This window comes from Hydractinia symbiolongicarpus, chromosome 5 (genome assembly GCF_029227915.1).
Source record: "Hydractinia symbiolongicarpus strain clone_291-10 chromosome 5, HSymV2.1, whole genome shotgun sequence".
Classification (NCBI taxonomy): Eukaryota; Metazoa; Cnidaria; class Hydrozoa; order Anthoathecata; family Hydractiniidae; genus Hydractinia; species Hydractinia symbiolongicarpus.
Window position 1 is genome coordinate 18,690,849 of NC_079879.1, and position 25,631 is coordinate 18,716,479.

A 25,631-nucleotide genomic window follows, 5' to 3' on the forward strand; every position below is an offset into this window, starting at 1 on the left:
CAGTCGACAGGAGAGCAGGCTTCAATGTGGTCCCAAAGCGCTTGCCCATTTATTAAAAGCATAAGCGATATTCTTGATTTCTGTAATAAAATCTAAAGTTGAATCATCCCTAGGGAATGGATTTTTTCTTCTGCATTTGGATGCATGTCCAGATAACTGGTTTTGGTGCACAACTGGCTGGAATAACTTGAACCGTATTTTCTTCCTCCCGGTGGATATGCACACGATCGTTTAAAGTAACTAAACATCAGGAACCCTTACTACATATTAAGGACTTTAATAAGAGGAATTCTGGTAAACTCTAAATCGGAGAACGCACGATGAAATAAAGATGGCAGCCATACAAGAAAGGAATCAAGGTCATTTTTAATTTTTAGCTAGAGCTGTACCTAGACGGTTTTTCTGTTCTATTTTTTAATATAGGCAGATTGGTGAATTCTAATCGATCATTTGTTTAGTGATTTTGTATGTTTCGATATTAGAGGTGGTTCCCCACTCATCCACTCAAAGTCCATTGACCTACACCTTTTCACATTTGAGTAAAAATAGCCTTAGTGCAGTAGCCTTAGTGCAGATTTTTCTCATAGCCGCACAGAACGAATACTTTATGTATTACTACATACCATAATAATTGTGAAAATGTGTGTTTGACCATTTCTATAAAATGAAATGAAATATATTTCTAGCTTGAAACAAAAGATAAAATAAGAGATCTACTGGAAAGAATATTGTTCCTTATGATAGAAATTAAGTAAATGTTACTCTGCAGCTGAGGATACTTCTATAATACGATACAGTTAAGTCTGCTCTTCTAAATGAAAGGTACTTGAGAACAGTTGTTTGTTAGGTATATTATGTAGAAATGGGTTTAATCTTCTCTTGAATCACGTTTTGGCACAGTTACTGATGTCCCTTAGCTATTATGTTTTGGATGTGTATTAAAGAGTTTTGGTCCTTTTTCTGAAATACTGTTCCCTTACAATGTCATTCATTGTACAAAGTTGTTTTTTTTTTTGCTGTGGCAGCGAGAGTGACCATCTTCATACAAAGCTGGTCATCTTCGTACAGTGGCAAATTTTGTCAAAAAAAGGAACTTTTAAAAAGACAAGATAATCACTTTTTAAAAAAATCTAATCTTTTTTTTATTTCATTTCAACTAGAATATATACATTTGTTTTAAGATCTAGATGTCTCTTTGAAGAACTACCAATTAGACTCCTGTGTGGATCCCATTTTACATTTTATGCAAATATTTCAATGAATATGCTATTTTAATAGCTGAAGTTGCTTCAAATCATAAAAATTCACGTTTAGTAAGAGGGAAGTGAAATAGGCCCAACTTCGTACACAATATTTTAAGTTGCACTAAGTTTGTATGGATCAGAAAATTCAAGAAAAGTAGGAGACGTGTCCAGGCCTAACCTAACCTCATACACAGAATTTGAGGCTGTACGAGATTGGTACAACCATGGGATGGTTGTTAAAAGTAACATTTGCAGAATATTTAAGATGTTATCATGACTAGTAAATATATTTAACAATGCTTAGATATTTTTTTCTGTACCAAATTAGTTTTGTATATTTTTTTGTATAGTAATTGTAATGCCCATCTTGGTATTGGCCATTTTGGTACAAGCGCGAAAAATGACCAACCTCATACAACGGGTCAATTTTGTACGGACAAGAGAGCGTTTCTAGATGTGTCTGTTATTTGAGTTGTCAGAGTTAAGATGACATTTTTGACTGAGCATTCGGCTTGTGTAAGAGTAGATGCCACCTTTTTCACCCTTAAAGTTTAAATTCAGAACTGTGCATTCAAGAATACACAATGTGTGGAGATGCATTTGTAACTTTATATCCTTCTATTCAGACTGGAAACTTTCATCTCCTTTGGTTTCTCCCAGTAGCTAAGGTTCCAGATGGGCAGGATTCCATCCAAAAACAATTTTTAAAAAACTTTAAAAAACCTGAATTCTCTATTTTTTGCACATGCTGTCAAGTAGGTAAAGTGTCAATAAAAACATTGTGTCAATATGCTAATTCTTTAGATTTATGGGACTTTAAGTTTATTTTCAAAACATTAAAATATAGTTTGTATAAAGAAATTTCAATATATAGTTATTTTATTCTTATGTTTTTATAATTCTTTATCAATTTTTATCCCAGCAATCACAGTGTGCATGCTAAAATGAATTTCAGCAATAAAGAAGTTATAGCTTTATGTGTGTTATCATTATATATATTATTTTATATTTTTAGTGGCCACCTCTTTGTTGAAAGTAGCGAAGATAAAAAAAATGAGAAAAATATGAATTGTATTTTCAACCTTTTTAACATTTTTTTAATATTTAACACCAATTAATAACTGAAGTCCTGGGCACTATGTTGTGAAATACATGTTAAAATACACACCCAAAAATGATACCTTTATTTCCAGAAGCAAATCACTTCAATATATGCACAATGTGCTTGCAAAGATCTAAATAGATTAGAATAACACCCAAGACAAAAGAAAAAAAATGTTCTTCAGGATTGTGTTATAAGAAGAGTGTGAAAATCAATTTCACTGTATTAAAAAGAACTAGTTTAGTTCTTTTTAATACAGTGAACTTTTTAATTTGGGTTTAAAGAAAATTAAATTGATCACAGTATTTAGTTCGAAATTATTGTCATAAAGTAAATTCTGCATGTTAGATCAAGTTTATGGCGACATCGTGATAGACTTCATATTATTAATTCTATTGACACAAAGATATATCACATATCAATCGCGACACACATAATAGAGGATTCGATATAACATTTTTGCCATAGGGAAAATGTTCAAATTTTGTTCCATTCAGTTTTATATTGTTTTTTTCAGTCCATTCGTAAACAGAATCTACATCTTGTTTTAGCTCTGAGATATTAGGGTTATTGGGGATTCCTTGTATGAGCCTAGTGTCTTAAGCAAAAGATAATAAAATGGAGTGATTTTCCCCTTTAAATATAAGGTAAATACTTACTTATTTATATATATGACTTATTTTCAGAACCTTCGTCAAAATTGTTTCCCCAATAAGCTTTAAGGGTTTTAAAAGGTATACTTTGCACTTCTTTAAGAAATTTGCAGGCAAATCATCTGGTCCAGCTGCAGAGTTAAATTATATTGTGTTGATTTCTTCAATAAAGTCCTTCTCAGCAATAAGTCTTCTATTAATAATGTGTAAACATTTCTTGAAAAAAATCTTCTATTGTTCATCTTGATTTGTTTGATGTTTGTCTAAACATTCTTGCCAATTGATGTCAGCCAATTTATTTATCGTCTGAAAATTCAATTTAGGATTAAATATGAAAAGAATGGCACACTTCCTTCCTGAGACACTTTTGTGCCCTGCTATAATGGTAGCTTATCAGTATCAGTACAGGGTTCGAATTAAATATTAAGAGTAATTTGTGAAAATTAATCAAGTTCCATGTAATTGTGTTTTCATGTAGTGAAACGAACTATGTTATTATTATTTTTGAATAAAGGTGTGTTCATTTTGTTCTAAAATGACGAGAAAACTATACTTTAATTCCCTGTAGTTTGCTTAAAAATGATGCGAATCTAGGAGGCTTGGCATTTCTTTAAAAGGGAGAAGAACACACCCTTTCGATACTGAAATATTGCTGTACATCCTTCAAAATGATGAAAAAATGTTGTGTTAAAGCTTTAAAATCATTGTACTTCTTTTTATAATGAAGAGAAAATGACCAAACAAACATAAAAATCACTGTATTTTTTTATAAAAAATAACATGCATGTTATATATAAAAACCATGTATATGTAAATATTCACCTGTTGATTGTACAACGTCTCAAGCAGTTGGTTTTGATATTATTCATACCAAATTTTACCATTCCATTTAAAGAAAATTTTGACATTAAAGTAAAAAAGAAATGTGTAAAAACAGCATTGTATTGCATCTATCTATAAACAAGCGCTTTTTAAATTACCATTTACAGAATGGCCCTATACAAATTGGATTGTGTAGTTTTTACAGTGTTAGTCTTTTAATTTATCCCTTGAATTTAGTTGGCTTTGTTAGTATCAGTAAATGTTAAATACCCATTAGAAACAGAAAATGGGGTGAACTGTAGACTGTAACTGTATTTTATGTTCTTTTTATTGTGTAGATGCAACAGTTTACTGTGGAAACATCGATGATAAGGTGTTGGAGGCACTATTATGGGAGTTATTCTTGCAAGCTGGGCCTGTAGGTAAGTATGAAAAAGTTTAAATCCTATTATATGTATGACCTTCTTTGGTCTTTAACGAAAAACTTACAATATGGTCCATGAAAGGTAAAGAATACTCTGAGATCATGGAATATTTTGGTGTTTACATTAGGGACAACAAAGAATTTTATTTTGTGTCTGACTGGCAACTTTCTTGAAGCTTACCTGCTGTGTAAAACGGTTTCTTCATATGAAAGGGCTTGAAAAGCGTCTAGGAATTTGTATATTTTTTTGAAATATCTTGATTGGTTCCTAAGATTTTGTACTTAGAAGTATTTTTCGCAAAAACAAAAATTTCCAATTCAGGTATTTACAATTCGAAAAGAAAGGAAATTGACTAATGATACCAATACTGGTAGCAAGTAAGGCAAAGGATGTAAAATTATACGTACTAATGGACAAAATGTACAAACCATATAAAAATTAAAAATGTAATAGTATAAATAGTGTGATTGTAATTTATGAAAATGATTAAAATAAATAATATTCCTACATTCAAGTTATTTCTTTTTATCTTTTTATTCCTGTTCTATCTAACATGTATCTCGAGATTTTAGAGTTTTTTCACAAAAATAAATTTTCATGATTGACTGACTTTGGGATTTTCAAATTTTCCATGTATTTGCATAAATTAAGATAAAGCCCACACTATCATTGCTTTTAATTGCATACAAAAAACTATTACTCTGACAGATTTAAGAGAATTGCATGATTTTGTTATAAAAAGGCATTTATTTTTACAGTTAACGTTCACATGCCGAAAGATCGAATCACACAAAATCATCAAGGGTATGGTTTTATTGAGTTCATGTCGGAAGAAGATGCTGATTATGCCATAAAGGTCATGAATATGATTAAGGTTTTTGGTAAACCAATCAGAGTAAACAAGGTAAATGTTGCTTGGATTCAGTTTTAGCTTTAATTTATATTTTTTGTCTTAAACCCCAACTATACAAATCTAAAGTGGTCGGTTTTTATATGAGGTGCACCACACCTCATAAAACATCTATAAAATATAATCTTGTTTAAAACACACATTGAAATTTTCCAACACAGATGATCCTGAGACAAAAGCAGAGTAATGTATTAATGTATTTTGTTTAGGCGTCTGCCCACAACAAAAACTTAGATGTAGGTGCAAACATATTTATTGGAAATCTTGATCCAGACATTGATGAAAAACTGTTGTACGACACATTCAGTGCATTTGGTGTAATCTTGCAAACACCAAAGGTGGGTTAAACAAGCAATATTTTTTTGTGTGTAAGTAATGTGTGTGTCTAAAAAATCAGTACAATCAACAGTCAGGGTGCCCTATAATAAGAAAGGCTGATATACTCAGTGGAAATTGCTGGCAATTATTTTTTAGGATTTGCCTCAATCCGAGAAAACTTTTTCCTTCATAGTGAAAAAAAACTGACCTTCAAAATTTTATCCTACAATTATTAGTTTTTTCACGGCTGCAAGCAAATAAACTTTACCATCTTCAAAACCTCACAAAGCTTATTTGTGACTTAACCAGGTGTTGATTATACAATAAACTGTTGCTTATGGGTCTGTAAAATCGACTATAGTGAACATAAGAGATGATACTGGATGTGTTGACAGCTGGATTGGTGCTGGTTGATTCTCATTTGATGTTTAATGCATTAAAACTCCACAGCAATTCATGATCAGATTCTTTTGTTTATTAGATCATGAGAGATTCTGATACTGGAAACTCAAAAGGGTTTGCTTTTATCAACTTTGCAAGTTTTGAAGCATCCGACGCAGCTATCGACGCCATGAATGGACAGTATTTATCCAATCGACCAATCAGTGTATCGTATTCTTTCAAGAAAGATGCAAAGGGAGAACGGCATGGTTCTGCCGCAGGTTTGTGTTGGTTTCCGAGTTTAAGATTATGACTTTTGGTGTCTTTTGTGTGCATTATGTTTTGTGACTCAAGAAATAGAATTCATATATTTGAACAAGACACAAGTTTTTTTCCTTTAAAAAAATGTTTCTTAACCTTTTGCATTGTTGGTTAGGCTGTTTTTCTACTTGGTAGGTTCATTCAATCTCCATGTATACTCACGAGTGTAGGATACAGGCTTTTCATTTCCCATTTTCATTTCAGAGAGATTGCTTGCAGCAAGCAATCCACTCACTCAAACTGATCGCCCTCATCAACTGTTTGCTGACGCTCCACGAACTGCGTCCCATATGCATGATACTACTAATCGACCTCCACCAGGAATGCATAATGTGCTACCACCTCCAATTGTACCCCCACCAATGGGTATGATGCCACCGATGGGAATGCCCGGTATGAACCCAGGTATGTATATTAAAGAAATTTGACTACTCATTCCACTGCTACTCTTAAATTAGTTCTATTAGAGTAGGTCTATAAATAATATAATACATATTTTTATATTTTACTGGTTATATTATATATTCCAAACCAGTAGTCAAATTTAAACCTATTTTGGTTTTTTGTATACTGAAGGTCAAAGAATGCCGCCAAATTTCCCGCATGGTATGCCACCTGGATTTATGACACATCCACCTCATATGGGAATGCCGCCCATGCCTCCGATGGGATTTCCACCCAATATGCCGCCACCTGGTTTTATGCAACCACCGCCCACATCAATGCAGCAACAAGAAAACGCACCACCACCGCCAATGCCACCCACCAGTGATGGGTCGGTAAGTAGTGACTTCACAAGAACAACGTTTTTCAACTTTTGCTCAAGAGGTACTGTGTCTTATGATATTTTTTAACACACTTTCTTTAGCAACGTTTACCTCCTCCCGTTCCGCCACCAATGCCACCAGGACAAATGAATTCAGGTGATGGTCCAAGAGGTCCGCCACCACGCCCACCACCTAACATGCAAAATAATCCGTTTGGTGAACGACTGCCTTGGGGCCCGCCACCACCACATGGAATGATGCGTGGACCCCCGCCACCGCCTGCAATACGAGAAAACACACCGAGAATGGGCGGTATGTTATTTTGGTCACGTTTGCTCTATTTGTGAAATGGAATTTGTGAGCGTAGTGAACGTGTTTTTTTATTTTTGTAGGATTCGAGACAAGAGGCATGCCACCGCGACCACCAATTCCACCTCCTCCACCCATGCAAAGAGCACCACCACCGCTCCAATAAACGCTAAGAAGCATTTTGCTGACATCAAAAATTATTTATATCAGAAATTAAAGCACAAACATGAACGCTTTAAATGTATATACATTCTTAAGAGCATTTTCTAGTAAAAAAAATTGCTTAGCTTGCTGCCTCTGATGTTTATAATTGTGCTTTTTTATTACATTTCTTATAAACTTTGTATCAGAAAAATATGAGAACTTGTAGACGATTTTCTGAATTGAATCCCCCCCTAATTGTGATAAGCAAACTAAAATGCTTAAGCGAACTGCATTAATCCCAAGTATAGTTTTCAAGTTTTCTGGCTTTGTAACACAGGAGTACAAGCGGTAGAGATAACAAACAGGGTGGAGTTAAACTTTGTAAGAGATTACCATTAAGTAAACCGCGTTCTTTTAAAATCACTCTAAACTTTTATGTAGTGGTCGACACAATGGCAAAAAAAAATATGTAATGGCGTATTAATAATATGCAAGTGTAATTACCATGGTCATAAAATTGTTATCTCGGCCATGTTGGTAAAAAGTTAATGTTGCTATGGTGATATTTCGAAACGATGTTCTTTTTGTTGTTTAACAGCGATCAAATTAGTACTATTTAGTGAGGTGAAGAAAAGTTGGTTGAGTTTTTTTTTTTGACTGATGAACTTATTTTTATGTCAAACTTTATTAAAAATATTTTTCTTTTCTTTTTTTTTCTTGAACATATAAACATAACATAAAATAATCACCTGGTGGTGTGCAATACAAAATTGTGAATAAAATTTAAAGCGTGCATATGGAAATATCTGACGGTAAGTACTGACGGTGTAAAGTTTTCTTGTCGAGTTTCTTAAACTAAATGCCATTAGATTAAGAATTATAGGGTGTCAACGCTGATAATATGATCTCTAACTACATTGTATATGTCAACGTGTTAAAGATAAAAAAATAGTGTATTAATTATTGCCTTCCTTCTCGAACAAGCGTCCGGTTTAAAACTTAAGAATTTTAAGCGTCCGATCGAGTAATTGTAACATACCAACCTCGTTCCAAAGGCTTATTTTCTATTTTTGATTTGTCGTTCTAATATTAGAAATAGGGAAAGAGACCTACTGGGAGTGTTGAATTTTTTATTATAAATAAGTGACCATCTCACGCCCCCACCCCCTAAAAAATGTTGTGGAAGCGAAATTTATGGTGGAACAAATTTTCGCGACTATAATAACTGAGATCTCTCCTTCGGGAAAGGCAGAGGCCATTCAAAATGTCTCTGGTATCAAAGTCATATATAACAAAATTTCGTACAGCTTTGCTTGTTGAAAAATAAAAGTTTTTTTTCTTAAAGTAACAGGATACAATTCATAAAAATCGCCATTTGTGCGTTATAACAGCCTCGTTTCCAGTGTATTTTACCTTAGTGGCAATCCAGTAATAACGGAAAGAAAACTTACGGAGGATGATTTCGTTGATAATACTGTGAAGTGTACGGACACATGTATATTCATTTTCAAGAAATTTTCTAAAAATATATTTTATTATTGGTAACGGTCCAAGTACAAAGCAACTAAAAAGCCCTGGGGACAATGTTGATCAGCTTGGGGCTAAGTTTTTTTAGACGCTCCTTCGTAGATGAAAGCCTGATTTTATTTCTGTTACAATGTCTTGTTAGATGGTTTGAGTATTGTGAAAGTGGTTATTTCATTATTTCACAAGACAGCTAGTTCAATGTTTGATTGGTTGTTGACATAAGCAGTTTAAATAAATATAACATAAAAACATGTTGTATAGAATTTAAACAAAACTTGTGAGATATGCTAAATTTTAAATTTTTATAGTTTAATTCATATGGAACAATGACTTGGTTATACGAGACATTTTGGACGGACAGTTTTTGGTTGCCAAAGGGTTACACATGGAACGATTTAAAATCAACACCGCAATTAAAAAAAGCTGAATTTTCCGATCTTATGTTTTTACCTGTGTTGGTTATTGTATTTTCAACTTTACGATATTTTTTTGAAAGATCAATAGCTAAACCATTTTGTTTATTTCTTGGAATTCCGAACGAAGAAATCATTGTAGAACTTAAAAGTTTGGAAAAGATGTACAAAAACGGTATTTTGTTCCCAAGCGATAAAGATTTAAACAATCTTGTTAATATAACAGGATTGTCGAAACAGTACCTCTGCGCATGGTTTCGCAAAAGAAGAACAGGTAGGAAAACTCCATTGCTTAAGAAAGCTACCGAAACGTGTTGGAGATGCTTCATTTATTTTCTTTTGTTTTGTTACGGCTCGTTTGTTTTAATAAGGACTGATTGGTTTTACGATAATTCGACATGGATGAAAGATTTTATTCGCAAACACGAGTTTACAACTGATTTAAAGTGTTATTACTTCGCAGAAATAACATTCTACTTGTCTCTCTTCATTTCACAATTCTTCGATACAAAAAGAAAAGACTTCTACCAGCTTTTTGTACATCATATTACTACCCTCGTTTTATTGCTCGGTTCTTACACGCTTTCTTTATATCGATTCGGAGCGGTTATTATGTATCTACACGATGCTGCCGATTCCTGGTTAGAAGCAGCTAAGTTGGCAAACTATGCAAAAATTCAAAAAGCATGTGACGCGCTATTTGCAATGTTTGCTATAGTGTTTATTTCGACTCGGATAATATATTACCCAGCATGGGTTGCGCATGCGTATTTTTATTACAGTACATATGAAGCTAGTATTGTTTTGAAATTTCTTGTCTGTTTGTGTTTTTTGTTGTTATTTTTGCATTTTTATTGGGGATATTTGATTGTAAAGATGGTGTATAAACTTATAAGAAGCGGTAAAGTCGATAAAGATACGAGGAGCGACACTGAAGACAGTGATGATAATGAAGCATAGAAAATAATCGACTGAATATAGATTATTTAAAACAAATTTAAAACATTTACGTGGCATCATTATTCTCCTCGTACAGAATTTCCTTGTTAATTACTTTACACACGAGATAAAAACCAGCTGCGTGTATTTTAAACGCCAACAACTAGTCGGTTATAGACTGCTTCCGGCGTTAAAACAAGTTTCTATTCTTAAAATTTTACACCACGAACTAAAAATTCTTGTTGGTTTTCTTAACTAAATTGTACTTCGTGTAATGCGTTAAGACGTCTTAAATATAGAATTTCTAGTACTTTTCTCGATATGTCTAGAGTAAGTTAGCTTAAGGGTTTGATTTTTGCTTTAGTCAAGAAGCAGTGAGTCCGAAAAAGGGAGAAACTTAAACGGCATTAAACTCGAACTGAAATTTTTGTGTTGCAGAAAAATGCGTCTGTTTTCTGTAATCTGATTTCCCAACACCTATTCTCTGTAATGGCTTTCCATTCTGATTTTAAAAATCAACATGCTCTTAGAATCAAGACTATGCTTTATGTTAATTTTTCTTGTTTCGAAAGTCATTACTAAATCACTGAAGAAAACTATTACGAAATTATAGAACAATTTTACCTGTGTGTTTTGTTAAATTTTTATTATATATATTTTGTTGTAAAATTTGTTTGTTTTTTAAAAAATAACGGTGATATTAAAATGCAGAACACGAGTTACCCAAAAGGGGCCTATTAGTAGCTACGAAGGAAAAAATAGCAAAAAACTCCCGCCTATCTTTCCCTGAATGTAATGAACAAGTCTAAACTCAATATGACCGCCACTTTCGGGAAAATATACCACAATCGTTTTCTCTGCGCTTTGAACCACAATTTCAACTCTAACGCCTTTTTTTGCCTTGGTTATATTGAATATCCATTAAAGATATGATTGCTATCCATTCATCAAACTTTGTTTCTTAAGAATTCTAGAGTAGTGTGGTTGCAACCTTTCTTTTACTTGCTTATTTGTGCTCTTTTTTGAAAAAAATGCTTTTATCTCTTTAAGAATTATACATGTTAAAATATCTAGTTTATATAGGAAATATATTTAGGAAATATAGGTATGCTATATTTACACGTTGTAGAAAAGGACTTTGCGGAGAGCAGACGCAGTAAATGCACGTGATATCATTTACATGTGTTTTTAATTTTTTGAAGCCTTTATACAAAAGTTTACGAGTTTTAACTTTTGTTATGTCAGAAAACTAACACGTTTGTTGTATGCACGACACTAACACGTTAGTAGACTGCACGATATTAACACGTTAGTAGACTGCACGATATTAACACGTTGGGAGAATGCGTGACTAATTGGTTGCGCGAAATTTCATCATGCCATCACACAATCTGGTTGCATATTTTTAAAACCTCTGTAAAACAATATCATTTGAATAGCTTTAAATGATGTTATCTTGTAATTTTATTGGCCCAGAGAAGTAATCACATTGTGCGATGTCAATGGTACAATTGGTGAAAGACTGTCTCAAACCTACGTTTATGGGACGATAATTTTTTTCTGTGCATAATAGGGTTTAAACACATTACTTTGATTCATAAAGTAAATCTAAGCATTATACGGACTTAGTTTTTTGGAAATTTTGTTGTTAAACAATCGAATGTTACCAATGAAGAAATCCTACAGTCAATAAGTTTAAATAGATTTCAATAAAGAAAACACTGTATTTACTTGAGGAGGAAAAATTAACAGAATGGATCAGAAATGATCTCGTTTTCGCCTGGCAAGAAGTTCCTGTTGGATTAGATTTCATTGGAAATGCTGAGTATCTACTGTATTTAACCAGTAACTTCATATGTTTCTTGTCCATTTTTCTTTACATTTACGTTTATAAATTGTGAGGTATTCAAGCCCAGAAGGCGTTTAAAAATTTCAAAAAAAAACAAACATGAAGAAGAGAATCGCTGTGAAGAAAGCTGATCATTTGTATCTGCTGTTGTAAACAAAACCAAGAGAGAAATTGAACCGTACTCTTTTGTTTTTGGTTCGACGTATTCACTATTTACTGATGTATTCTAAAACAATTGTAAGGGATATAGTTTCAGAGGGTGGGTCCATCGCTGAGGAGGAAGATTCAGTGGACCTAATGACAGGTATGGCATACATGAAAGTCAAAGAAAGAGTAATAGTGATTGAGGAAGAAGATAAAGAGGTAGACAAACGAGCGAAATCAAAACCTCTTCCAGCGAAGACAAATAAGGTGAAGAAAAAGATGCTAAAGAATTGGAATCGAACCGTGTTTTGTCAATAGCACGCAGGGTATGTGAGAATTGCAAAACGTTTTGAATTGGTCAGATATTTTTTACCATTCTTTAGGATTTTCTGGGGAAGATAGATAATCATCCTTAAGTAGAGACTTACAGTTTGTCTACCAATTCAAAATTAAAATGTTATGTTGAAATTTGTCACAGACGCCAGACACTATTCAGCTGAGATTCATTTTCGAAATGAGGTATCTCTCTTACTGTGTCCTTTTTTTTTTTACCGAACTCAAAAGATGATGAAATCTTTTGGAACTAATTCTTAAAAAACGATAGTAAAATTTATATCTAATTTAGGTTCTCCATACAATGTATTGAAAACACTAAACTTCGTACGTTGCTGGTATATAGCTCTAACCCAAAATTTCTGTTACCTTCTCTTGAGTTTTTCTTTTCTTCTTTTTCGTTGAAAAAAATAATTTTTGAGAATTTCCAAATCGCCATTTTCATCATTCATCTTATAGTACTTTAGATTTCTTGTGATGGAGATGCTTTATATTTTAATAAACGCACTTAAACGCAAAATAAGATAAACGCAATTTTACGCCTAGTGTGGACTACGCTTAAAACTAATTTTTTAATAGCTTTTCCCTCGAATATCCGCATTTGTAATTTTAAAACATTTCACATGTCTTTATCTTTAAAGGGGCTACGAACCAGTTAAAATGCACATTCCGTATATCCCGCGCACATATTAAAAATCCGGCAAACGCGTTTTGCGCAATAAACAGAACAGCGCAATTTGCTTGCTGGTTCAATATTTTTTTAGCAAGACTCATTCTGGATGAAAACATGACCAAGGCTGGGGAAGATAAAAATTCTAGATATATCTATATGTTCGAGTCTGTAAATTACATACATGCCGGAAAAATAACTAATTTTGTTTTTCACCGCCATCAGCTCCACTTTCGTGTAAGTCACTAAAGTCGAAAACCAACAGCCGTTTCGTAGCACCTTTAAATTGCATGGGGATGCTACGTTTGTACAGCAATATTTTGTTCTTCAATTATAAGAGTCATATTTAGAATCTTCTCAATCTCCTAGGTGAGCTTAAACATCTAGGCAAAAAAAAAATACAATATTTTATAAAAAAGACAACAGAAAAAGTTTTGTAAACAGACAACAATCCATGACACGTTCAAATCTTCTAAAATTTTTCTTATAGTGTTTTTACTAAGGGATATTAAACTGATCAGAATTCTGCTGTTCTTAAAACTAAATTACAGCTGATAAAATTGCAAAATACAGAAACAAATTTGGACAAAATGCAATCTTTTTGGCTAAGATACAAGATGGATAGATGGATAGATGGATAGATGGATAGATGGAAAGATGGATAGATGGATAGATGGATAGATGGATAGATGGATAGATGGATAGATGGATAGATGGATAGATGGATAGATGGATAGATGGATAGATGGATAGATGGATAGATGGAGGAATGGGAAGGGGGAATGGCTTAGATTGGGAGTCCCAAAGTATTTAAAGCCCGTTTTGGGCTATGCAGACCCAATGAGGGTCCCCTTTCTCCTCGCAACGCTCAGGGGCCCACACAGTGTGCCATCTGCCCAATTTCCGTCACATGGCTTGGGTAATCTGGGGATTGTAACTTTTACTCGCATATATTAAATCCCGCACAAAGTGCGAGTTATAATCACTAAGCTACGGCTTCAATTAAGGACTTTTTTAAGCATGTATGTTTAAAACTTTGTTTTTTGCTAACCCATCCTGATATAAAAAAAGACATCAGGTGCTCGAAACGTGGTTCGTGTATTTTTTATGTTAGCTATCTGGCTCCACCTTCGTAAGAATTTTTGCCTTTTTGATATGAGAACGGCGAGCAGGGAAGCCTTTGCCCAAAGAAAAAAACGGTGTTGGCTCAACTTCGTCCCAAGGGACGCCCCTGAACCGTTATATCAAAGTGACCAATAGTTTTCTCCGCCGTGTCAACTTTATCAACAAGGTAAAATGGCCTGGGAACGAAGGGAAGTTTTGGAAGTACGGGTTTGAATCCGAAAAAGTCGGGCCATCAGCAAATGAGTTGGCTGATGTTTGGCTTTGCGCAATCACTTACTTTCCTTGTGGGAAGATGCTTTATCCAAAATGCGATTCCGTGGTTTTAAATTTAAATTATTATTAGAATTACGTCATTCAAATTTGACGTATTGTTGCGTAATACCGAAATACATTGGGTGCGCATTTAGCAGGAGTTTGCGGAAAAAACCTGGACGCACACGCACGTGTTTTTGAGATTTTGTATACCGTTGAAATTTTCAACTAAAATAAAACCTTGCGAACTGTAATCATCGTTCAATAATCGAAATAAATAAAACGAATAATGAAAATCTAGATGGTAAGTTGTCAAAGTTTTTTTTTTATTATTCTTGGATATTATAAAGAAAAAATAAAAGCTAGAAATAAATCAAAATCGAAATTTTTTTTCCACTGGATACTTTTTGGTACGAAGTCTGTCCTGGCTGATAGCTACACGGTTTGTTTGGGTGACGAAAACAACTATCCGTCATGTACTTGCTTGGATTGGCGTAAAACCTTGTTGCCCTGTAGCACATCCTATCCGTCATTAGTGGCAATGTCGCAGATGTATCCTGGAAATCTTTATCGTCGCGATACACTTTATCTCCTTTTTTCATCTTGGATCATGAAGTACGATTTTATTGACATTAATGATGTCGAAACCGAGTCCGTTTTAATTGATTCTATTCCTAACATATGTTTCCCAAATAGGTTTAAGGCCTCGTGGTTGCAGAGATATTTAAACCAAATCAAGAGCTTGTCATTCATAGTGTATGATAATGATGCACTAGACCACCTTTATGAAACCTTGACTCAGGCTTTAAATGATCTATCATTTCATGCTCCCAAGGAAGACAATTTGGTTGTGGAAAGACCAAAACTTATAGGATCGACATATTTAAGTAAAAAATTCCAACCTCTCCCAAAACCAAAATAAAAAAAATCGGCGTTTTCGGGAAGAGTCGGTTTGGCTGATGAAAAAAAAAGTTTTCATCCATAATCAACATTGTCTCTAAAAAAGAAGAAAATCATGCGACGTCTGTGGTTAAAGAGTTCCCTGAATACGATCCATCTGTCATTTATGATGTACCAACGGAGCAGGAGCAGTTTAATGACACTGCTGCTCAATTACCAATAAAATCTGGGTAAATGGGGGATCTGGGTAATAAGTGCGTCTAAAGGAAGCCATATTTAATGCCGAAGTATTTTAAAGAGTAGTTAATTTTAACATTTTAAACCACGGAATGGCATTTTGGATAAAGCATCTTCCGTTTGGAGCAGGTGGTAGCCGTTATTTTTTAAGGTATTATTCTAAAGGGCATTTAGCTAAACAAGCGATTTAAACTAATAGCTAGTTAGTTGCAAATAAGCATAATACATGTACATTTACACCTTATTATCTTCTTTTCGTATGTCTTACTGTCCGTGAAGTTTTTTACTGGCTTAGCCTAACTAACTTGATAGCAGTTTTGGTTAGTAGCTAGCAAAATTAAATGTGTAGGTAACAATATAGCTACGTTTAACTATAGACCTTTTTGAATATTTCCATTTTCCTTTTGGCTTTAACAACTGCATGGTAGGCAGAAAGATGTGGGAGCTTGCTGAAAAGGGTCTTTTCAGCCCATTTCCTTCTACGGAAAGATTGCTAAGTGCAGAGGTGGATAACTTCTGAAAAGTACTTCACTTAACCTTGCCCGTATGTTTTGCTTGTCTTGCAATTGTTTAAGACAAAAGGGTTTACCGCCAAAAATGTAAACATTAAAAAAAGGTCTATAGCTAGCTCTATATATATAATATTCAACAAACATATGAGCTGCTTAAGGTAGGCGACAAAAATTATATCCAGCTCACTAGTAGTTAGCTAGTGTATACTGTCTATAATACTTGGTTTTTTAACTTTATTGTTCTGACTATAAACCGTCCCTTAGAACGACTTTGCAAAAATCCTGGTTGTCTATTATTAGCTGTTTTTTAAAATAGACAAACAGCATCATTTGACCAGTGCTCTGCAGCTTTAAAGCTGCCAAAATTTTAATTTAGCAGGGGTGTAGGCAGAGTAACCAACGTTAAAAATGTGCCAGCTGCACTTTTCACAATGTCCACATTAGAAATAAATCTGTTCTGCGACCTGAAAAGAAAAAATTAGCACCCTTTACCATTTTCAATCTAATCAACCTCAGTTGCTTGTAATGCTTGGTTCTCACTATGGGCTAACGATGAGCTAACCATAGTGCGCATGACGTGCTAAGACCTTAGCCCATAGTTTGAACGTAAAAGTACCTGCTTAGCTCACAGCTGAATGTTAGCTCATCGTTAGCCGATTTTTTAAAATCAAAATTTTTGATATATTTTTTTGGGCTAACAGTGAGATAATCTCACTTTCAGAAATCTTCAAATGAAACATACAACTTATTTTTAAAAACATAAATCGTGCTTAAAGCGATTTATGTTTTTAAAATTAATTGTATGTTTTGTTGTGAAAGGTCATTTTAAAACTAAAATGGCTGGCAAAATTGAAAAAAAATGACGTTAGAAGAAGAGTTGGCCTTCAATGTGAAAGATTTTCCCTGCCTTTCTGACCTAAAGTTGTTTCCTTTTTCGTAATTTTGTTAACTGCTTTCTTTCCAGGCTACGTCGTCTTCATTGAAGTAGTAATAATAACAAGACTTTCTTTCTATCTTTCTTTTTCATTCTTTCTCACAGTATATTCCGCTACAAAAGAGCTAAATATGCACCGTAGTGTGAACGTGAAACGAATACATCAGGTACCCGTAGCTCATAAATTAAAATCAGCTAACATATTATGTGCACTATGGTTAGTTTATCGTTAGCTCATAGGGAGAACCAAGCATAATTGTGACTTTTGAACTCCCATCCTTTTGTGTTTGTAGGGCAGTAACAGTAGATGTAGGAATCCCTATATTGTAGTGTAATGTTTCAACCTATAAGGGATAGAGATGTGCATATTTTACATGGCTAGCCTCACAAATATCGAGGGATATACCCTGTCTATTATTTCCAGGAGGGGCCATGGCGTAGATGGAGAGTCCTAGAGTATTTAATGCTCATTTTGAGCTACACAGACCCAATTAGAGCCCGCACTCTACTAGACAACTCCCGGCAACATCCAACGGCCCACACAGTGTGCCATCTTCCCAATTTCCCTCACATGGCTTGGGTTAACCCGGGGCTATGGTAACATTCACTCGCCCATGTTGAATCGCTGTCAAGAGGAATTGAACCCCGGTCTCCCGCAGAGTACGAGAGCTATAACCACTAATCTACGGCGCCACGAAATTATGCTTCAGCACATTTAGCAACATATTATGGCGTTCTCGTTCTCATTTTACGTAACGCCTTGTCAATGTAGTCTTTTAATATAACAATGTTTTCTTTTATTCATAAAATGCAAGTTTCTATGTTTCAGCTACCCCCTAATAAATTAAAACTATAAAATAATATGCAATAAAACAACGCAGTTAAATGCATAAATAAATATTAAATTTCAACACAGGAAAAGCAGCATTTTATTAAGTATATTTTTACTTGTTATGATCAGCTTAAAGGGCCACTCCAATAAAAAATACATTTTGAAAAATTGTAATTTTTTATAAGACAATACATAAATATGCCAAAATAAATCATTTACAATCTTTAAAATTCTTAATTTAAACCTTTACTGCACCTGGAAACATCTTTAATTTTAAATAATTTTCAAGGTTGTGTAAAGCAGAGAGGACTAGGTGTCAATGAATGAGCATACCTCACATTGTGCAGAAAGTCCAAAATCTCAACACATCGCCTTCTAAAAGTTTTGTTTACTTTTGCAAAAAAGATCAAGATTATAACTTAGAAAGCTCGAATAATTGGATAATTCTCTTCATGAAAAAAACTTTTCAAAGCTTCAGCCTTTGAACCTATTGTGCCTGATGAGAGAAAAATTAATAACAGTGTAAAAAATGACAAGGGGTCTTTTACTGACCCAGAGCCACTTACAGGTAATACAAATTATTGTGAATGTGGAAATTGTAGAGCAATGAAAACCCATACTGAAAGTGTATGCTGTGTTGAATCAAACAAAATTCCTGATGAGTAGCAAGGGTAGCTAGGAGATATACAGCAATGATTTTTGAATGATATAAATTTTCTTCTTAGTGAAATAATTTCCTTTTACAAAAATAAAAAATATATTTCATCGCTTTTCTTTCACATTTTTTTCGTCAAAAAAAATTATATTTTGCTGCAGTAAAATTATCTTTCATCTCTTTTTTCTTCACAAGCCAATTTATTTTTATTCCACGTTCAATAATATCCTTCCTTCGCATGCACCTTTTTGCACACAAATGCAAACATATGTCATGTAATGATGAATCATTCTCTGTGATGGAGATCCATTGAAATGTGTGATTGAAAAATCGAATTTAGTGTCGAAATGATAAGTTTGTAAAAAGGGGGTATTAATATTGTATAAATAAAAATCACTCCTATCATTATCATAAATCATAAATACGTTACAGAAGCTGCTGATTTTTTTAAGTGGTTGTTTTGACAAAAGCTGTTTTAGAAACTGCCTTATCTGCACTTTAGAATTAAAAAATAAGTCCTTTAACATTCCATCAAAACAGTTTCTTTTTTAAAAAACAAAAAATAGAAAACCTTGTTTAGTTACTTTTTATATTTAAAGTTTAAATCCACAAAGATGGTGGTCTTATTATTTTTGTTCTTAACAGGGCATGTATGTCAATGCAATTTTTTATGAACTTGTGAAGTATCTCCACTTTTTTTTCAGGATCATTCATAGCGTATATAATAGATATCGATAAGTTTGAGAAATCCAACTCCAAGATTTCCTATCAAATTGCTTTTCATCTCCTATGATTTTTTATTGAGGTTTAAACTTTCATTTAATGTTGATGATAGCATAAGGTCCATCATGGTTACTGATAGTTTTGCATGGTAATACATCAGTATGTGCAATTTTTTAATTATGATATGATCGATTAATGTTGCGCTTAAAGAAATCATTCTGGTTGGCTTAGATACTTTATGTTTCAGATTAAATGCAGATAAAATATTGTTGTACTGTTTTGGCGACATTCTGGTTTGAGAAGATTTATGTTTATGTTCCCTGTTATAAGTAGCAAGCCATCTCATGTTGTTTGGATATAAGTTATTAAATCTTCAACCTCAGTTAACCAATAGTCTGATAGTTTCTTTACATTTAATGCACTTAGTTGCTGGGGGTTTGGGACCTGAATTGGTTTCCACATCACCACTTTGCCACAATAATATTAAATGCAGCACACCTATTGTTATAATAGGAGATGCTTGCTTTACCTCTTTTTAATGGTCTCAGTGCTATTGATAAAACCAATACATAAAGTAATTAGTGAAGTTATTACTATTATTTCACATAAGCCATTGTGGTTACCATGGTGATATAGAGTGTTGTGATAATAAGTTTTTCAAAATATCACGCTTTTAAAAATGGAAAACCTGTCAAGTGTAATTTCAATGCAGCAAGTAGCTGCATGTGAGTAAAACCTTCAACACTTTAAAACTCTTTTTCTCAGCCTTTATTTTTTGATAAAATGATATCTGCATCTGAACTTTCTCTCACAAAACTAAATAACCTTTGTGTAGGAAAGTTGTTTTGAAATAAAGCTAAAATTGTTATGGAAGAAGAATGGGGGTTTGCTAAAGACATGTGTCTACATGTACAAGGTGGGGAAACCAGAGCAGTATATAAGTTTTTTTATTTTTTTGTAAAAACGTGTTCAAATTTTTTTACAGCCGTCTATGTGAAAGAAAACAAGTTGAAAAAGTAGCATTTGGAAAAATATGAAATAGTAAGAAAACTATAAAACTTAAACAAAATAGTAAAAACCATATTTAGATACAGCACAGCTGGGAAGAATGATTAAAAAATTTTGGAAAAAAATCCAGCCGTTTTGCTGAGAAAATTGAGAAAAACAGAGCTTCCAAAATATCTACACAACAGGTAATAAAAATGTTATTTAGAGATGATAGTTGATTATAAACTTGTAAGCACTTTCCTTTAGACTCGCCTTAAGCAATAAAATTACTCCAGAATTTATAAAACTTTTAAATTCTTTTCATATAAACCAACATTTCCAAAGTAAACATTCTTGTGTATAAACATAAAATTATTCAGAATGTATAAGGATCGCCACTAGAATCTCATCTAATCTTTTTTTTTGCACATCCGCTCTCCTTGCGTTTGCATCATGTTTCAAATAAGAAGGTTTACCTCACATGTCAATGACTTTCCAAATCAATAAGGCTACCTTACTACATACCCTGATTAAGTTATAAATTACATGATCTCGATTAAGACATATAACCTGATAGGGATGCCTTTTATATTAAGATCTTTCACCTACTGTGGTGCATCATTTAATAACTATTTTTGATTTGACAACGTGCACTGTGCTTCCAGGAAGGCAGGCCTGTATTTAAACAGAATGACCAGTCTGAATGCATTTGAAATTTTAGGCAGCCCGTATCCGTATCTATTGACAGTCTATACCAACTTTCGACAAAGGTGGATCAAATGTGGAGATATGTAATTTAAAAAAATTGTGTTGGAAAATGAGTTTTGTGTGAATGTATCTATTAGTTAAATGTATTTTGACACAGTCGACAGGAAGTGAAACGTAGAACAACAAGTTATTTGCTGGTTTTATGATAATAACCTTCCTTTGTCTAGCATTAAAATGTAATTATGAATATTTCTGAAACTTGCAGTTTGATTTAATGACAACAATTAAAAGTCCTTATTGTGTTTGTTGAGCATATGTTGCTGCAATGACTTTGCAGTAGTAAAAGTTCAATTGTGGAAATAAAAACACGCAGAGTTTATATAGCATTATCTCCTAAACAAGTTTTGTTTGTCAGGTGTTTTGAGTTTCTTCTAATTTTATTTCTTAAAGCAAATTTAACTAGCATTGTTCTTTTTACGTGACTGCTGGACTGTTTTCATAGTAAATTTCACTACCTTTTTATTTTTTACTATGAACATCCGTTTTTTCATATTCTTTCCGTGTTGGAATGGAAATCTTTGCACCTGAGACACTAAGGTTACATTTGAATGTATAAAAGAAATTAAATTTTTTTAAAAAAATCTCTTACTTAGCTCTTGTTCATTCTAAATTTCATCATTAGAGATAACGAGGAACGAGATTAAAAGATTGTACTTAGTTTTTGTTTATTTTTTGTTGTTGTTGTTGTTGCCGTGAATAATTTCCATTCTGTTTAGAAGAATACAGGAATAATAACACTGGTGTAACTGAGGGTTTGGAGATTCAGACTAAGCTTAGACAGATGTTTTTTATTTTGATTAATTTTTTTGGTTGTTTCTTTTTTTCTTTGTTTCATGAAAATGAATTTAACACTATATTTAGTACTTTACTTTATTATACATGTGAGTTTTTAAACATGAAATTATGATATTCTCTGCCTATATATAAACTTGTTGTTTTTGTAGTTATGTTGTTCTTGTTGTTGTTACTGTTTTTTTTTCGTTTTTTCTTTTTGTTGTTGTTATTTTTATTATTGTTATTATTATATTTGTTGTTACGACATCGTTGTACGTAATAACATTTTTCATGTTTAATACATTAAATTCTGTTCGGCTTACAAGTGCTTGTATATGTGACAAATTAGCCCATAATATTTTGATTTAGTAAGTGATCCATGGTAGAAGAACAGCCATCTTTAAAAAAATATTCTTATTTGAAGCTATAAAAGTCATGAATTATTTTGTACAGTATTTAAATACTGTTCGAGAATACTGCTCGAGAATAAAAATAATTCTCTTGTACTTCGCGTAGCAAACGTGCTCCACAATTTCGTTATTATAGAGATTATAAATATATATATATTATATATATAAATATAAATTATAGAGATGCACAGCAAATTTCTTTTGCTGTTTCTTATCAGCAAAACCCTTTGCCGACTAATTTCGGAAATACTTGAAGATTTTTTTCACAAATTTTACTTATTATATAATAGTTTTTGTCGGTACATATTAGTCACTAAGCAAAAATTCTGGTCACTTTTAACCGACTTTTTTTAACCGATGATGCATGCATCTATATGATACTATTTCTTTACTTAATTCAATGTCAATTTTGGTGTTAAAAATTTACTTCACTAATTATATACATATATATATATATATTATATTTTACTCTTTAGATATAAAAAGTTGTTTACAAAATTATAAAAAAAACATGCTTCAAGCCTTCTCTGATTGGTTTTGGAATTATAAATTTTGGTTACCACAAGGCTTTACTTGGGACGACTTAAAATCATCAAATGGCATCACAAGACCTCAGTTATCGGACTTGTATATTGTACCTGCACTGACCGTTGCACTGCTCGTTATTAGATACTTCTTCGAAAGGTACATTGCGTTGCGTTTTTGTAGGTGTATAGGTATTTCCGAAGCTTCGAATTTACCCGAACCGAATAACCTGTGCGAAAATACGTATTTGTGCGTAACGCGCAATCCCGACCAGGCGAAGATCAAGGAAATAAGCGCGTCGACTGGTTGGACGCAGCAGCGTGTTAGTCGCTGGTTTCGTAAAAGACGGAGCGCAAAAAAGAACACATTGCTAAGAAAAGCTACCGAGACGTGCTGGAGGTTCTTCATCTATCTCGGATTTTTTGTCTACGGTTGTTACGTGTTGCTTCGAACTGACTGGTTTTATGATACACGGAAGTGGATGGAGGGTTACATCACCAGTCAGTCCTTAACCGTAGAGATCAAATGGTATTATTTCATCGAGTTGGCTTTTTATCTCTCGCTTCTTATACAGCATTTTTACGACACGAAACGGAAAGATTTTTGGCAACAGTTCGTTCATCACATATGCACTATCATCCTAATCACGGGATCCTACGTCATCGCGCATTTTCGTTTTGGCACGGTTATTATGCTTCTACACGATGCCTCTGATTATTGGTTAGAATCTGCCAAGTTGGCCAACTATGCAAAAACACAGCGACTGTGTGACGTGCTGTTTGTTATTTTCGCCATTACGTTTTATCTCAGCAGGTGGGTTTACTTTCCGGTTTGGGTGCTGAGGACGTTTATTATGGACAACGCAAAAATATGTGGACCTCTTCAATCTTACTTCACTTTCCCTTACATTTTTCTCTATTTCTGCTTCATATTAATGATTCTTCATTTGTATTGGGGCTATTTGATTGGACGAATGGTGTACAAGTTCACGGTTGCCGGTAAGGTGGAAAAAGACGACCGTAGTGGCGACAGCGATGGTAGTGATTAAAGATCTTTTGAGTTATTTGGATGACATTTCAAAAAAGTTTATGTATAAGATTGTATAGCAACAGTCCTATCATATTTTGGGATTGATGCGACATCTAGGAATATTTCAATTTTATGTTTATATTTTGGAAATTCAGTAGATTATAGTTTACCAAACGTTGATCTATTTATTTTCTTTTAGCTAACAAGTTTTAAGTCTAGTATCAGCTTCATACCTTAAGCACTCCAGTTTTTGTTCTTGATTTTTATTTAAATACTTTTTAAATTTTTGTTTGTTTTTTTACACAAGCCATTCAAAGGAAAGTTCAAACATCGTACAGTCCATACTTCCCTTTACCAACGAAATTAATATTACCATTTTAAAACAACTTCATGAGAGATGTGGGCCAAACAATCATTTGCAGAAGCTGACACCAGTTTTTTAGTACCAACAAAATAAAGCAAAGATTTCATCTATTCTTTGAACACTCTTAATACAGCTAATAACTTGATATATATTTTTTCCTAAGTGTTAGTTTGGGAAGAAATAAAACTAAATTGAAGACATTTGAGTTAGTTTTGGACAAATTTCTTTAAAAACATCAATATAAGGAAGTAGGTTTTACAATGAAAGTTCTTAGTTGATTTTTATTTAAGTTTTTATATAATATTTGATTCAAAAGTGATTATATTAACTTCCGTCAATAATTTAACTACTCTTTTGTATGTTATGTTTGTTATAATGAATGCAAGACTGAAATATCAAATTATTTAATTTTTTTTTTTCTCTCAGTCAGCTGCCATTCAACATTCAACAAACAATTCAATAGGTATTCTAAAATTTTCAAAATTTAAATCTTAGTTATTATGGTAACTAAATTTTTCAAATTATATGAAATATTACTAAGCAAAGATGCAAATTTTACATATAGTATTCTTAAATGAAGGTAAACTGACATGAAAATTCCATCCTGTCATATAAAATTGATGAATCAGATATGCTTAAAAAAATTAACTCTTACAAGTTAAAAGTAGCAAAATCAAGATGAATAACTTTTATTCATATTCGAGGGGGGCGTTTATTTAAAAAATGACTGAAATAAATATCAAAGGGGGGGGGCGCTTATTCGAAGCATTACAGTAAAGAGATTTTAAAATAGCGTGCAACATGTCATGAATGATTGGTTGACATTTAGTGCACGGAACCTTAAATATTTCTGCTCGTTTTCTGGTCGTTCAGAAAAATTTGGTAAAGCGTCACAAAAGTTTCTTTGTCGTCAGCGTCTTTATTCTCGTCCCCAGGGTTTGTTGCCTGATTTCAAAGCCGCCAGCGCTTACTTGACGGTTAACAACGATGGCCTAGATGTCAAAAAGGCAAGAAACCCCGGGGACGTGGTTGCGACCCCTTGAAAATAAAGGGCTATAATCAAAACATCATTGTCAGGATGACCACTCCTCCCTTAATTCCTTAAATAACCGTAGAAAAAAAAATCTCCTTAAAAGTACTTAAATATACTTAAATAAATTGAAATTTTAGCTATTCTCCTTAATTTATCCTTATTGATTTCCGCCAGCGAAGGCGGAATCTTTAATATATCCTATAATACAGTTATAATTTTTCTACAATATACTTATAATTTGTTAAAATATCGTTCTAATTTCATTTAATTTCATAACATCGTTGCCACAACAACGCTAGC

General features: G+C 33.2%; 3 protein-coding genes across 3 annotated transcripts; all 3 read left to right on the forward strand.

The window, feature by feature from the left end:
- The first annotated feature begins 53 nt into the window (after nucleotides 1–53).
- On the forward strand, nucleotides 54–7,621 carry LOC130645105 (splicing factor 3B subunit 4-like). Its single transcript, XM_057450976.1, has 9 exons — nucleotides 54–359; nucleotides 4,160–4,243; nucleotides 5,005–5,150; nucleotides 5,366–5,494; nucleotides 5,956–6,136; nucleotides 6,381–6,581; nucleotides 6,753–6,955; nucleotides 7,045–7,255; nucleotides 7,336–7,621. Exons 1-9 carry the CDS (start codon nucleotides 332–334, stop codon nucleotides 7,416–7,418), a joined length of 1,266 nt encoding a protein of 421 aa, XP_057306959.1. The 5' UTR covers nucleotides 54–331; the 3' UTR covers nucleotides 7,419–7,621.
- Nucleotides 7,622–7,754: 133 nt separating this feature from the next.
- Nucleotides 7,755–11,450, forward strand: LOC130645110 (ceramide synthase 6-like). Its single transcript, XM_057450985.1, has 2 exons — nucleotides 7,755–8,208; nucleotides 9,232–11,450. The coding sequence occupies exon 2, from the start codon at nucleotides 9,250–9,252 to the stop codon at nucleotides 10,294–10,296; it is 1,047 nt and encodes a 348-aa protein (XP_057306968.1). The 5' UTR covers nucleotides 7,755–8,208; nucleotides 9,232–9,249; the 3' UTR covers nucleotides 10,297–11,450.
- An 11,385-nt stretch (nucleotides 11,451–22,835) lies between these two features.
- On the forward strand, nucleotides 22,836–24,701 carry LOC130645108 (ceramide synthase 6-like). Its single transcript, XM_057450982.1, has one exon. It carries the CDS (start codon nucleotides 22,892–22,894, stop codon nucleotides 23,951–23,953), a length of 1,062 nt encoding a protein of 353 aa, XP_057306965.1. The 5' UTR covers nucleotides 22,836–22,891; the 3' UTR covers nucleotides 23,954–24,701.
- The last annotated feature ends 930 nt before the right edge of the window (nucleotides 24,702–25,631 follow it).